The sequence below is a fragment of the Pteropus medius genome, unplaced genomic scaffold (genome assembly GCF_902729225.1).
Source record: "Pteropus medius unplaced genomic scaffold, Ma_sr-lr_union100, whole genome shotgun sequence".
In the NCBI taxonomy this organism is placed as follows: domain Eukaryota; kingdom Metazoa; phylum Chordata; class Mammalia; order Chiroptera; family Pteropodidae; genus Pteropus; species Pteropus medius.
Window position 1 is genome coordinate 9,148,753 of NW_024351543.1, and position 15,184 is coordinate 9,163,936.

Genomic DNA, 15,184 nt, shown 5'->3' on the forward strand with positions numbered 1-15,184 from the left:
CAGGTGGGCTCCTGAAGTAAGGAAACAAGATGGGGAGCCACCCAGGCACTAAAATCTGCCTTGTGTAAACATACACTAAGAGTTACCAGGTGCTGAGCACCTACATGCACTAGGCACTGTGCAGGCACTTCCCCACCGCCCCCTCAGTATCTCCTTTACAGCTGGGAGGGCAGGGCTGGGCCTGTGCTCTCCTTGGCATGTCACCTCTCAGAAGTAGGGAAAGAGGCAGATGCCCAGCTTCCAGATCTGGGTACAGAGGGAGAGGTGGCCCAGCTCACTGTGGGGACTAGATGGTACTCCCCAAGGTGGTAGCCAGAGAGGCTCTTCCAAATCTTTCTACTCTGGCTGGGGATGACCCGAGCCTGCATCTGCAGGTGGGGGCGAGGGGCTGAGCCTGATGGAAGCCTCCATGGGGCCATCGAGAATGCAGAGGTGACCATCCCTCCCTTCTGAGGCTCAGAGAGAAGCCACGACCTGCTCTGCAGCCTACTTCCTAGGGCTATCTCTTTACCGCACTTAATTAAATGAAATGCCCTTGCCCCTAAATGTACCTGTGAGTCAGAAGTGTAATAAACTACAAAGGAAGAAGCTGGAACAAGAGCCAGAGGCATTTAATTATTGATAGACTGTGGGGGTGTGTCCACTTGTGAGCATAACTTTTCCCCCCAGGAAAACTTGCCTGTGTCAAGGGACAAAGTAAAAGGGAGAAATCTCCCGAGTCCTGCCCATGTGTCTGTGCTGGGAGTAGGGGAACCCCTGAATCAGTGCTGGCAGCTGATCTCCCAGGATTTAGAAAGGCTCAGGCCCTGTCCTTCTGGTCGGGGGAGCAAGGAGGACCTGGTTTTTAAGCAGATTTCAGTGGTCTTCTTTAGTCCTCGTCGGCTGGCCCTGTGCAGCCTGGCGCACAGCCAGCCACCTTGATGACCAGATTTCAGCCACTGGCTCTCAGGTCTCGCCAGGCACAGGAATGCTATAAAAAGCCCTTTTTATAGCAAGTAAATCTGTTCTGCTGCCCCTCCTTTCAGAGTCCATTTCCCTGAGGGATCAGGAAAGAATCTGGAGAGTCTGACAGGGGGCTGAAATGAGGCATCTCTCCCCTGATGACTGTGGCCTCCAACTGATACTGAAGGCTCCTCAGTTCCTGGACAGTTTCCATCTCCCACTCTGAGATTCCAGAGGAAGGTCACAGACGGAACAGCCCTCCCGCCTACCTAGTCCTGTTATTTAAACCTCATTGGGATGCTCCACGTTCTCTAGCAGGGCTGCAGGCCTGATCTACCCTTTCAAAAGGGCCGCCCAGAAACCCTTCCCCCCCTCTCCCTCAAACCCACCAGACCCAGGCTTGTCCAGGTGCCAAGTCCACCAGGAGCGCAGCGAGACAAAGTACTAAGCATGGCATGGGCTACAAAGCCCCGAAGGCGGAGACGAGAATGGGGACGCCATGAGAAGCCCACAACGGGCTCAGGGGGTCCTTTGTACTGGGCGTGAGTGCTTGCCATACAGCTGGCCACTCGCATACTGATTTGTCGAAGCCAGTCCATGAGAAAAATAACTCCCAGGGCCGGGCCACTCAGTCAAACTGGTTGGTGTTGGGACCAGGGGAAGAAAACCAGGGAAAAATCTGAAATCACTGGAGAAGAGAACCTTGTTGGACTTGGGGCTTCCAAGGTTTTATTTATGGAATATTTCTCTTTGAGAACATCCTTCCACCTCTTCTGCTTCTTGCTTAGACAAGACCTCTTAATCTAGAGAACACAGGAGAGTCGTAGGACTAAATGCTCTGGTTGGAAGTGACTACAGACCTTTGCCTGTCCACTCCCACCCCTGTAGGAAGCTTTAGTTATGAGCAGGTGAGACCCACCTGGCTGCTACTTTAACCCAGCTGTCCCAAGGCTGCCCTACACATGTCCTCTTCCAAAGGCCAGATCCTGAGACACCTGACGAGTTTCATCCTGTCTGCTTTGCCTAATCCCTCTTCTTCAAGGCAGTCCCAAGGCCCTTCAGCTGTTGACTATACTCCTGCTTAGCCCCTCACTATTCCCTGACTTGTCCATAACCCTGGCAACTCGTGGCACTAAAGAATGGAACCTTCTTGCCAAACAGTATCCAGATACCTTAGCTCTGTGCACATGTCCTACCAGGATGGCCCGAGCCTGCCTCTGCAGCCCCACTGCAGTCACCCGCCCCTCAAGTGCCCAACCCACTCCCCTCAGCTGCTTCACACCTAGAAAAGGGCACTGTTCTTTCCCAGGCTCACAGACTCGCCTGCCGATCTGCACATGCGATGCCCTCTAACGGGACCTGCCCACCCTCCCTTTCTGTGTCTGAAAAACTCCTACTCATGCTCCAAGCCTCAGCTCAAACAGCTCCTCTCTGCAATGTGGGGCCCCTCTTCCTTGGGGTTCCTGTAGCACCATGCCCAGCTTTTATCACCACACCTGTCACCCTCATGGCATGAACTTGTCTGCATGTTTATCTCCTCCACCAGATTTGTCCTTGGGACAAATATCAAGAGGGAAATACCCACATACTCAGTAGCAAGCCTGCTTGCCAAAGCCCAATTAAACTCCAGAGAAAGTTCAGCCTGAAAAGAAGAACAGAAAGTTTGCCTTCCTGACTCAGAGTTAAGATAGCAGACTGGTCCCAGCTGGACATGTACATCTCCTTCAGCAAAAAGGGGGTTGAGGGAAAGCCCCTCAATTCCCCCACTAGGGCCAGCTCTGCGGGCATGTGGTTATGCAGACGCATAGGACCCACCCTCAGAAGGGCCCTATGCTTAGTTTAATGCTCTGCTGTTATCGTCTTCAAGTTCTTATTTTCTTGAACAAAGACCACACATTTTCACTGGGTTGTGTAAATTATGTAGCAGGTTCTTCCTCCCACTGCCTCTGGGGCCCCTAGAGCAACGGTCCCCAACCTTCTTGGCACCAGGGACTGGTGCTCTTATGAAAATCTAATGCCTGATGATCTGAGGTAGAACTGAGGCAGCGATGCTAGTGCTGAGAAGTGGCTGCAAATACAGATGAAGCTTCGCTCCACTTGCCCGCCGCTCACCTCCTGCTGTGTGGCCCGGTTCCTACGGACTGGTACCAGTCCGTGGCCCCCAGGGTTGGGGACCTCTGCCTCAAAGAGCTCCCTCTTGTGGCCTGGCTTGGCCCTATGAGCAGCATCATGTCTGACTATGACAGGTGAGAGGCCGCTGCTCTGTGCCAGCCTGTCTTCCTCCACAGAAAATAAAAGCCCCACAGCTCAGGGCCACGTGACCAAGACCCTTGGACAGGAAGACAACTCTTGAATGTTGAGAGGAGACAAGGAGCCAGCAGGGACGCTTGTTTTAAGGTCCACCACTGTCTCCACAGGCCGTGGCCCCTTGGTTCCCGGTGCGGGGTGGAGTCCTTGCTCACTGCATGGAAGAGACGTCGAGGGCGTGTGGGAGACGTGACGTTCTTCTTTCTTTACTGTTTTACATGCTCTACGAATCATCCCGATACATCAGAGATTTTTCAATTTTGCAGAAAAATGCCACGTAAAATTGTTTTCTGTCTTCTGGACAAAGTCTTTCTATCCCAAGGTATCCCAGCAAAAAATAAAACCTGTACACAAGCGAGTCTACCTGCACCTAAGTGGCAACAATATCACCTCGGGCTTCTCTGAAGCTTCACTTCCCAAGTGCAGGAGGTATGAGGGAAGAAGCACGGACCTTGGTGCCAGTAGTTCCAGTTTCGATCCTTGGTGCTTGGGGCTCACCAGCAGTGGGACTTCCGACGAGCCTCTCAGGCCCCTCTTGGAGCCACAGTCTTTCTCACATGAATTGGGGAAGTAATGTCTATCTTACACGCAGCTGCAGAAAGTAGAGGAAGTAGCAGTGAAGCCCCCTACGGATGTACTGGGTGCATTATGAACCCCAGTAGATGGAAACTCATGTTATTCCCTCCATGATGGGGAGGCAGTGACTAGTGAGATGACGCAGTTTGGAGTAAAAAGATCTTGGCCACTCGTTAGCGGGGTGATCTTGGGTAGGTCATCACATCCCTAAATCTCAGCTTAGACATAAATGAGTGCAGTGCTGTGTTCTCCACCTGAGCCACAGGTGTGCGAACTGGATATGGAAGGTGTATAAAGACACTCAACAAACTTCATCCCTTGCATGGTGGCCCCTGATTTTTATTATCCTTTGCTCTGAGACGAGCCCTTTGAAATAGGTATGATAGACCAGAATCACAGGCACCAAGAAGCCAGGTAAAGGTGATATAAGGTGCTGGCATAAGAGTCAGAAAGCCTTGACTTTGAACTTTTGCTTTGCTACTTACTGGCTGTGGAGCCTTGGACAATTAATTAAATTCTTTATGTCTCGGTTTTTCTCATCTGTCAACATGAATAACAGTATCTCCATCACAGGGAACTAGGTGGGGAACAGAGAGCTAACTCACTGTCTAGTTTGTTTCTGGGGCTTCCCAAAACTAACTGCAATTTTCCTCTTGGGTTTTCATTAGGGATCCTGATATTCTTAAAATGGTTTTACCTTTTTTGCATAAGGTGGCATAAACCGGCTTCAGTTTCTTGTATCCAAAAAGAATTCTGACTTAAAGTTGTTATTATCAACAGACACCAGTTCCTCTGACCTTTCTGGTTTCTAGACAAATCATGATACTTTGCTCGTCACTTGTCCTTTTAAAAAAAGAACTGAACATAAAACTCCGGATGCAGTCTGACCCACACAAAGAAGAATGTAACCATTATCTCCGGGATGTCAAATCACTTCTGTTAATGCAGCTTCAACTGGCCTAATTTTTTTTTTTTAAGCAACACTTTATTCACAGTGTTGCTGCCAGATCATTTCCTTAAAAACTACTATGGAACCAAGTTCTCTCTATCTTATTAATATTCTGAATGAAATGCAAGGAATCAATTCTGATGATTCCAACCCAACTCAATTTCGAATAATATTTTAAATCTTGGTTTTCCTATTTTATAAAGTAATCTGTTTTCTCCAGTTTTGTGATCTTCCCATATTTGATAAGCAGGTCTTCCATGAGTTCAACTCGATCCAGTAGTAAACAGAAAAGAGACAGTTGGAACCTCAGTCAAGTCTTCCACGCTCACAGAAAGTATGTTTACTGAACCTCAAATATGCCTGACTGTGCTGCCATCGACCCACATTATTTATCTTATTCGTAAGGAAGTCATTAGAAATCATCAAGCGCTTTCCTGAACCCCGGCATCCTGTGTATGTTCTGCACATCCTCTTTCTTCTTCTGTTCTACTGTATCTACTTCTCCAAGTAAAAGGTTCCTTGTCTGAGTGTTTTTCACGCATCATCCTTTAGCTTTCCTGACACACTGCACCAAACATTCTATGTACAGATCTGCAGAATTCACTTACATGTTGTTTTTCCTGGTTATTTCTGCCTCTTTCTATTTTTCATAACTATCTCTTTAAACTCTGTGACTAAGAAGCTCTGTGCTTTTAAAAAATCAACAAGATTAATCATTATAATTAATCAAAACAACATAAATGTCTTACAAAATTTGATGAGTATTAAAAATAAAACTCCATTGGAAGTGTCTCTAATGAGATGAGGCTTTCCTCACCCACATAGTTCATGTATAAGTAAAATAACACCACTTATCACTACATAAGACAAGGATCAGCCTCAATTCTACTCCTATTTTTTATTTGTACAGATTAAAGCCCTCTCTCCAAAAAAACTTATTCACATAAATAGGAAGATGGGAACAGAAGGAGTTTTGTTATAGAAACATCATCTTATTCCATGAATGCTTTCTGAGTTAAATGCCATAATCATTTTTCATGCTATATCTGACAACTTGATTAGGCCTTCTTTCACTTTTTTTTTTTTTTTAAGGAAAGAAATTTGGGGGAAAACTGTCTTAGAAAGAGACCCTAGGCATTAGGGTTCTTCACTGTTTCAACATCAAGACCATATTTTGAATTGTCCTTTGTGGGCCAAAGCACCACAGTAATATTTAGAAAGAGTAAGATGTATGCCTGTGTGTCATAAAGTGGGCAAAGGCCAGTTTTAAAAGGGAAGGAAGAAGAGGCTCGATTATGGAATATGAGAAAACCCCAGAAGACTGAGGTGTAATCAGTTGTGTAGCTATACCTACATCTTTTTGAGCTGTCTCCCTAGAGTCCAGGTTGAGTCTGTTTATATCCACCTTGGCCATCATTAGTGCTTTCAGAAGATATAGTCAGTTATTTTTAAGGTCCCCATAATTTTTCTGGTTCCAACCAGATTCTTTTAGTGGAAGAGAACTTTCCCTCACTGCCTTTCTATTTTCTGAGCAATGAAACTGTTGACAAAGCAAGGAATGGATCTCATGATCTGCTTCTAGAGCAGAAACCTCTAAAACATGTGGCTAGCCCTCCATCACCCCTCTGCCTGCCCGTGTGCCAGGGTTTTCTCATCACTCACATATCCTCCTCTCTCAAGCCATCCGTTTGGCACACAGGTACACATCTTTACATGCAAAATTGTCTCCTCATCATTTAAATATATCCACTTAGTCCACACAAGGCATCTATGCCCTCCATTGCTGTAGTTACCCATTCCATCTCATCAAATAGAAGAAGTAGTTGAATTTCTTCATTTTTTACAGAAGGGAAAAGTAGGGTCAGATTATCCAAGGCACAAGGCAAGCTATAGAACACTATGGATGAAGGCCAGGTCTCTCAGATTCCTGACCCTACTCTCCCACCTGATTTCATCCCTGTCAAATGAAGATAATAGTGGTTTAAAACACCAAGGGCACAATGTCAACCTGAGGAAGGCTTAGAGGGCAGTGCACTGAGGGCTGTCTATTGACTGGGGCTTTTTAACAAGTCCATCGGGCACTGCGAAGACACAACACAGAGCAGGCTTAGGAAAGTCCCTCAGGATGCTGAGTTGGAAGACAGAATACAAATTCCTAATAAGTCACAAAAATTATGAGAAGCCTAAGAATGATGACAAATGCTAGCACAAGTGTCATATAAAGTGTCGATGGGGGGTGAACTTACCGTATCACCAATCTTCAGGCCCTCGCACTTCCTCTGACCGGGGTAGGATACACCGTCCTGGCAGGTGGCAGTGAAGAAGAGGTTAAGATCCTCAGGCTGATCCCAGACCGACAGCTCTACCTTAGACCGGATGCTCTGAACAGAGAGAAAAGATGAAGCCCGAACTGCTTAGTAAAGGCTGCTGCCGAGATGCTCTCCATTCTGGTTCTCTGACACCCACGTGGATTCTCCTCACTCAGGAGGCTCAAGCCAAGACCAGAGCCACTTCCCTCATTCACTTCTTTCCCTCCGCACCCATGCACCCATCTTACTAAACCTGGCCCGAGGTCTCCCTCTAGGGTCTTGGAGATGTTGATAATAGTTCACCTGCCATGTGATATTATTATCTGCTTCAAGGGGTGATGCTCTGTCCCATTTGCCTCCAGTCCCTCTTCTCCCTTCTCAGCTTCAGACATGCAGCTCCTCAAATTTTCCCATGTGCTCCAGACTTTGGGCCTTCCCACATGCCTAAAATAATGTTCCTTAGCTTAATGGCTCTTCTCTCTTCTCTTCCCCTGGCTAGGTCCTTATCTTCCTTCAAAAACAATTCAGCAAGCACATTCTCCAGGAATCACCCGACTGAGGGTAAACTACACTATGAGAGAATAACATCTTTTGGTGGATTGTGTTCTCAACACAGTGAATGAAATGAAAATCAAGCTAAAATTTCCCATCAGAATAGAAAGAAAAAAAAAAGACTAAAAATACGAGGTGTTAAAAATGATATGGAGCAACGGGACCCTCGTACTCTGCTGCTGGAATTATAAATTGGTACAACCTTTGAGAAAACCACGAGGCAGAAAACCATGTACCAAAGCTTAGGCCAACCTTAGACCTATCAATTCACCCAAAGATTATATGCAAAAGACATGTGTACTGGCCAGAAGACAGGTGCAGAGATGTTTAAAGCAACACTATCTGTAACAACTACCCAAACGCCTATCAAAAGTAGAATAGGTTTCATTTTAAAATTGTGGTATGTTCACATAATATCATACAGTAATGAAAAAGAATGAAATATGACTACATGCCATGACATAGATGAATCTCATAAATATAAAATTGCCCCCCAAAAAGCCAGACACAAAAGGCATAGATACTGTATGATTCTATTTATGTGAACTTCAAAAGCAGGCAAAACTACTGGTTACCCTTGAGGGACAGTATTAGAAGAGGGCATGATAGGGGCTTCTGGGTGGCTAGTAATGTTTGTTTGTTTTACCTGGGTGCTAGATACTTAGGTGTATTCAGTTTGTGAAAAGATTGTGCAATTTTCTATATGTCTACTTAAAAAATTGCCATTGAAAATTTCTAAGGAGGATGGAATCTGGAGACTAAGGGCAAATAAAATAATTGGCTTGTATTTTGGGGCCGTATCTTTCAAAAAAAAAAAAAAAAGAAAAGAAAAATGCCCTTTTCGTACACTAAATACAGTATAGGAGGACATACGCACTCTAAGAGACACATGGATACATGGAACCCAAGATCAACTGATGGCCCATCTGACTCCCCATTCCTTCTCAAGTGCAGTCCAGGGAACATGGCAGTGAACGGAACGGCAGGCAGAATTGCCTTGTACTCTCATGGGGTTGCTTTTCCTTCTTTTTCTTTGCTGAGCGTGTAGTATTAAACTTAGGTAAGTTAAATATGCAGTTTCCCCAACAAATTAACAGCTGGTTAAAAATGTTCTCTGTAAAAAAGGAGTCTTTCCTTTTGCAACAAATTGTGTAAGTGCTTCTACAACTCTAAAAATACTCCCTCTCTTAAATCCACTTCCTCTTGTAAGTGCCAGCCAGCCTCAACTGGCAAAGGGCTGCAAGAGCACCACTCCACACACAGGGCTGGATGTGGCTACTTATTTACTCCTGCTGGATGTGGCTACTTATTTACAAATCTGTTTTCCCCAATAAGTTGTGAATTCCAAGGGCCACATTATATTTCTCTCTAGGACTGAGCAAAAACTTTTTTGTTGAATGGACAAATGGAAGGAAGAATGGATGATTTAGGAGTAGCTATGTCAAAAAACTCAGGCCTTGTGGAAGAAACTTAAATGAAGTTATTTTCGAAAGACAATTTTTCAAAATTTGCAATTGGGAATAAGTATGAGGATGAGACAAAACGGTATGTCATAAAAGAGCTAGGAACTATGTAAAAAGTTACTTGGGAACAGTCATGTGAAATACAGCCTTGTGGTTCACGAACAGGATTCTGTGAGGAAGCATCAGCCCTCCCCATGCAGCTGCCACCGGAAGTGTTAATGGAGAATTAACACTGGTTAATTCCCTGGTAGAGGGAGAAAGAGCATTGGTGACTGGGGCTCCCACTCTCTGAGCAACCACAATGGATGGAAATTGAATCCTATGTTCTACTCTAGTCATAAAACCCCAAAGCCTTGTGTTCTGATCTGAAGTTGTATTATTCCTGCTCACTACACAGTTTCTAAAATCAGAAACTCTTAATGATGATAGAGGGGTAGGAATCATGGAGATTTTATGGAAGCAGGAACTGAGGCCAAAGAAAAAGCCTCATCCAGGGTCATCCAACTGCCAGCGGCAGACAGGACCAGAACCAGGCCTTCTGATCCCCACACAGTGCTCTCTGTAAGTACCACATCCAATACTCACTTCTTTCTTTGAAAACTGGCTCTGACTACGAAGCGTGTGAACACTCAGGTTATATTCTGCTTATAAGGGTCAGTCTCCACTAAAAGACTACGAGCTCCCAGAGGGCAGGACTGTGTTCTGTTCACTGTTTTATTCCCAAGGTTTAGCACAATGCTTGCCACATGTGAGGCCATTAGTACATAGTTATTAAATGAATGAATGGAAAACAAGATATAATAGAGAATTAAAGCCACAGGCAATGCAGTTCTTTTACATGAAGACTTATGAGTGACTCCCAAAATTCAATTAACTCCTACCAGACTTGTCCCTGAAGGTGATTCCTTGCTCCTCATCCTTGGACAAGGAGACAATGTCAGGAATGTCAGAGGTTTAAAGGCTATTAACCACTCAGTCAGGCTAGGTCACGTCTGCAAGCGCTCTAAGTCAGACCAGCTGTGGTGTGGGTGGGAGCAGACTTTATGGCAACAACAAAAAGAGAAACATGTGCTCAGCGAGGAGAAACATATACCAAGGCCTCTGATGTCACCCTCCTCATGCAGCTTCAGTGGTTTCCAGCTCGTTCTCTTCTTCCCCACTCTGAAAGGAGGCCCAGTGACTTCTGAGTCCCACCTCCCTTTTCTCCATGTGACATGATGCCAGTGTTCTGTGTGTGTGCTGCTGGCGCTCTCTCTCTGAGCGCTGCAAGATACCCTCTCACCTGCGCTAACTATACAGCAAAGCTCCACATCGCTAAACGCCCTTGGGAGGACTTGGTGATCTCTCGCAATAAAAAATTTGGCACAGCAAGAACAAATTTGTAAATCAGAGTCCAGAGCTGAAGAGTTCTCACTGTGAAAGTTACATATGACAGGCTCTCTTCTACAAGATGTTAAATTAAACACACCCTTTCCATTTTGCTCCCTCCTTAGCCTCGCTAAATACCACAGCCACTGCATCTGTTATATAAGTTCCAACCAAAATCTTTTCCGAATGTCCCCACAGATGGCTTGCCAGCACTCTAGGGGGGAGGTAAAAGTCAACACCCACACTCAGTCATGTGTTGCATGACTCATTTAAAATCTACCACAAACCACTGAGACGGTAAGGTGACACAGAGAAATGCAGTCTATCCAGTTACGGCTGTGCATGGACTCTGACCGGGGAGAGAAACAGGTAAAGGAATAACCAGAGCTAACTGGAGCCTCTACTGCAGGCCATAGCTCGCTCTCACAAACACACACACACACACACGCACATGCACTCCATACCACGCACGCATCACATACACACACCTTACCCCATCCCACCATCCCCCGACACATACCACACCAGAGGCTCATGCTAGGCTCAAATCCAGAAGCAGTGCTGGGGGCTGAAGTCCAGCTCTGGTCTTCCATTCACCAGAAATGCCAGCAGCCAGTGAAACAGGTACTAATCCATGTCGAGCACAAACATATCCCCAACACAGCTTCCACCGACTAAGTTTTGCTCCGAACACCTTGCTACTCCATATTTCTATATTTAATATACTCCTTTAAAATTTCCACTGATAGGAGGAGAAAAAGTAGGCAATTATCAAGGACTCCACCTTTCGGAGTGATGGGTACGTTCAATACCTTGATAGTAGTGATGGTTTCACAGGTGTATATGTGTCAAAACTTACCAACTGCACACTTTAAATCTTTACAGTTCTTGCATGTTAATTATCTCTCGATAAAGCTGTTTTAAAAATTTTCACTGAATTTGAGTAGCCATTGTTGGTAGTATTCCAGAATTGGTTTTTTTTTTTTTTTTTTTGCTGCTTTCAGGTTTCTTTTTAAGAATCAGCCATCTTTTAAAAATTGAGTTTCAAATATTTATTGATTAGTCATATATCTCCTTTCCTAACACATTCTTTTAGAGGAACCAGTTTAACTCAGAGTTCACGTTATAGTGCCAGGTTCCCACAATTCTTTGGGGGATTCATCCCGGGCTCCGAATGCAGCTCCTGCCTTGAAAAAGACTGTTTTCCTACTCATCTGGGCTCAACTGAGCAGCAGAGAGGGCTCTCCACCTTTCTCCCAACCTCCACCTACCAACACAGAGCCTGCTTCCCCAGGTCCCTGGATTTCCATTAAGAAAATGAATTTATATATCAGGAATCCTGCTCAGGGACAATGCAACGTATCTCAGAGAAGAAACAGCACTAAGCATTTACGGATTCCCATCCCGGGAACCAGCAACAATGCCTCGTGCTCCCTGGTTTTGAGCAGTACCACACACAAGTGTGGACATGCAGAACTGCGTAGCCACACAACGCTGACTGAGCAGAGTGTTTTCTTTTCTTTTCTGGCAAACACTATCCAGCCGGTTCTGTGGAACTGAGCATCATTATGTTTTCCTTTATTAAAGCCACAAGGAGCAGAGGGCCTGCGCCTTTACCAAGAAATGTTCTTGGGAAAGCCCCATAAGTCTGTCAGCTACCCACAGGGGCCTGGACTCGGAGCTGACTGAGGATGGAACTCCTGGGAGGTGGCTCTTCCCCAGATATGCCCTCTGAAACTTTCCCAAGGGGCTCGCATATAGTCAGTCTGGGAATTACCTGGCCCCATAAGGGGCTGGGTGGGTGCTGGAAGCTACAACCATCCTGGGGCTTAGCAGGGAGGGAATAGCTGAGGGTACATACTTCCCAGCACAAGAAACTATGATTACTATTTTAACATACTGAACTGTCAAGTCAATTTAATTATGTAAAATTAAAGTTTCATTCAGAAAAAGAAAGAAAGAAAGAAAGAAAGAAAGAAAGAAAGAAAGAAAGAAAGAAAGAAAGAAAGAAAGCATGAGGAGAGGGAAAAGAGAGAGAGAGAGAGAGGAAGGAAGGAAGAAGGAAGAAGGAAGGAAGGAAGGAAGGAATGAAGGAAGAAGGAAGAAAAGAAAGAAAGGAAGAAAGAAAAGAGAGGGAGGGAGGGAAAGAGAGAGAAGAGAGAGGAAGGAATAAGGAAGGAAGGAAGGAAGAAGAAGGGAAGGAAGGAAGAAGCGAAGGAAGAAGAAGGAAGGAAGGAAGGAAGGAAAGAAGAAAGAAAGGAAGAAAGAAAGAAACTATGCTTGCGTTTTCCTGAAGAAAAAAAAAAAGCAGGTCTAAGTCAAGTACTTCTTGGGTATTAGGAATTGAGGGAAAGGAACATAGGAAGGAGAAAGGTCTGGAAATCACAGACAATGGGCTCGGGATATGGAAGTGACTCCCAAACAATCTCTGCAAATGCTGCACTTACTATGTAGTACAGCCAAGGTAGAAAGATGAGTTACATACAATAGCACAGAATTTAATGGGCCCACTCAGGCTCCCTCCATAAGGACCTGATTACAATCAGATCCTAAATGTGTAGGCAAAAGACCTATTGCTGATTCTTCTCTGATTCTTCTATCCCATTTTATCTGCAACTAGGGAATTTCAACTGTCTTGCTCACTCTGAGACAATATCAGTATGTGTGCTTCTCACATTCACCACTGGGAGCACTGTGGCAGGATCGCCTAGGCAACTGGATAGAGAGCACCTGGATCCACCCAAGCGAGATGCTCCAGCGGGCCTGGGTTATCATGTAGTCAGAACTCAAGCATGGCCAGGGCTGCCAGCCTGAGTCTGACCAAGCCTTTCGCTGTTCATGGGGATCAGCTTATGATGAGTCAGGATGGCAGAGGGGAGGGGAGAAGGATGCATCAAGCAGGATGGGCTTCTCCACCACAAACCTAAGTGAAGGAAGAAGGCGCCAAACTCAAGAGGCAGGAGACACAGAGTAAAGCCAAGCACGCCAGCCTGGTGCACTACCCACTGGAGTCCACGTCAGCTCTCGAAGCCTCAGTGGGCGAGAATAGTGGGGGAAGAAACCGATGACTTACATTGTACGCATTGATAATCAGTTGAATAACATTGTTGGAGTCTCCATGTAAAATCTCCACTGTTGTTCCAGGTATCAGGGCTGTAAAATTCTTGGGAAAAGAAAAGACAAGAAATAAGCCCATTTGCCCTGCTATACCATCAGAGAGTGACCATTGCTGAGCTAGAACTGTAAGGGGCTCCCAGCACTAGATTCTGCCTTTCTCTCACACCAGAAGTTGGAGAGGATGCCAAAGGAAAGGCGAGATAATCTGGCACAGGGAAGAGTTGCTGCAGGAGACTGTGGAATATCCATTCTCAGAGGTCTAGATCTGTTCTAAAAGTCACGCTCCTTCTTGGAGACCCCTGTCTGGCATGAAATGGACAACTCTCTGACAGTCCATCATCCAAGATCAATGTATTATTCTACCTTATGTCTTGCCATCTCTCCCCTAGTCCATATAGGTATTCCCAAGCTCGCTTCAAGGGTGCCCTCAATCTATTCAGCAGGAATGGAAGGGGAAATTTTCCCAAGGGGCTCACATACAGCCTCTTTTCCTAACAAGGAACGGAGATGTGAATGGTGCCCTCCCAGGGACCTCTGGGTATCTTTGGGTGAAGTCTTGAGACAAAGCAGGCGGCCCTGAATTGTTGCCTTTCCTCTTTAATTTGTACTAACACCTTGGTATGTCACTTATTAAAGTGACAGAAACATCTGGAAACACCCATTGCCCTTAGGCCGCCTTGGACCCTTTCCTCTCTGAGCAAGGTTATGAGCAAGGATGGCTTAAGCCGAGGTGGACCTCTTCCCTCCGGAAGCATCTGGAAACACACTCAGAACAGTCTGTGCAACTGATTCCTCTGAAAATGTTATCTGTACATGGATAAGTTTTATCCTGCTATCTTCCATGAAACAAAAAAGAAAAACAATCCTCTTCCTTTCTTTTCATCTTCTAAAATTGATTCAGACTAACAAAAGATAAAGAGCTCAAGAAGATATAAGTGGCATTTTATCAGTGATAATCTCAGGCAGGAGCAATAGAAAAACGTAATTAGTCAAAGGCTCTTTGTGAACATTTAAGAGCGGAAAGGAGAGGGGGCCAGAGATGGCTGTTGTGGAGGTCGGGATGCAGTTCTCATAACCTCTCAATTCCAAGGACGTCAGAGGTGAGCTGGGGTTTACGTTGAGCTTCCATGCACACTCCTTGAGCAACGTGGAGGAGAGCCCTAGTTCGAAATGTGACTTGCCTGTGATTGTGGGAAAGACTATGTTCACGAAGAGAGTTTATAATGGTGGTCCACAGGATGACCCAGAAATAGTCTTTTAGACAGAACGGATTCATACACAGATTGTTCTGTTCATTCAAGACATTCATTTATATCTTTGGGAATTTCTGTCCAAGGCTAACCCACCATTCTCCCGTACTCCAAGAGTAAGGCATAAAAGCTCTGGAATACTGGAATTAGTGACACAGCCTATTTTAATGCCTTGGTTTTCTTTCCACACATTTTCATTTTATATTATCCTTCTCTATTAGAGTGTGCCCCTGTGCGTTTCCATTCCCTCATCTGAAAACTGGAAGGAATTCATATTATTCAATTCAAAGTTTTCTCAGGACAAAATTAGATACTATATGTTAAATTCCTGGTAAAGGTAAGCACTGCGAG

General features: G+C 45.3%; 1 protein-coding gene across 2 annotated transcripts in view; it reads right to left on the reverse strand.

The window, feature by feature from the left end:
• ITGB5 (integrin subunit beta 5) overlaps nt 1-15,184 on the reverse strand; it is a 106,536-nt gene that overhangs the window by 34,436 nt on the left and 56,916 nt on the right. For both annotated transcript variants that reach the window (XM_039843235.1, XM_039843237.1), the window contains exons 8-9: nt 13,540-13,629; nt 7,021-7,155 (exon numbers count right to left, since the gene is read on the reverse strand). In XM_039843235.1, the coding sequence (XP_039699169.1) occupies nt 7,021-7,155; nt 13,540-13,629 (225 nt within the window). The remainder of the gene's footprint in view (nt 1-7,020; nt 7,156-13,539; nt 13,630-15,184) is intronic.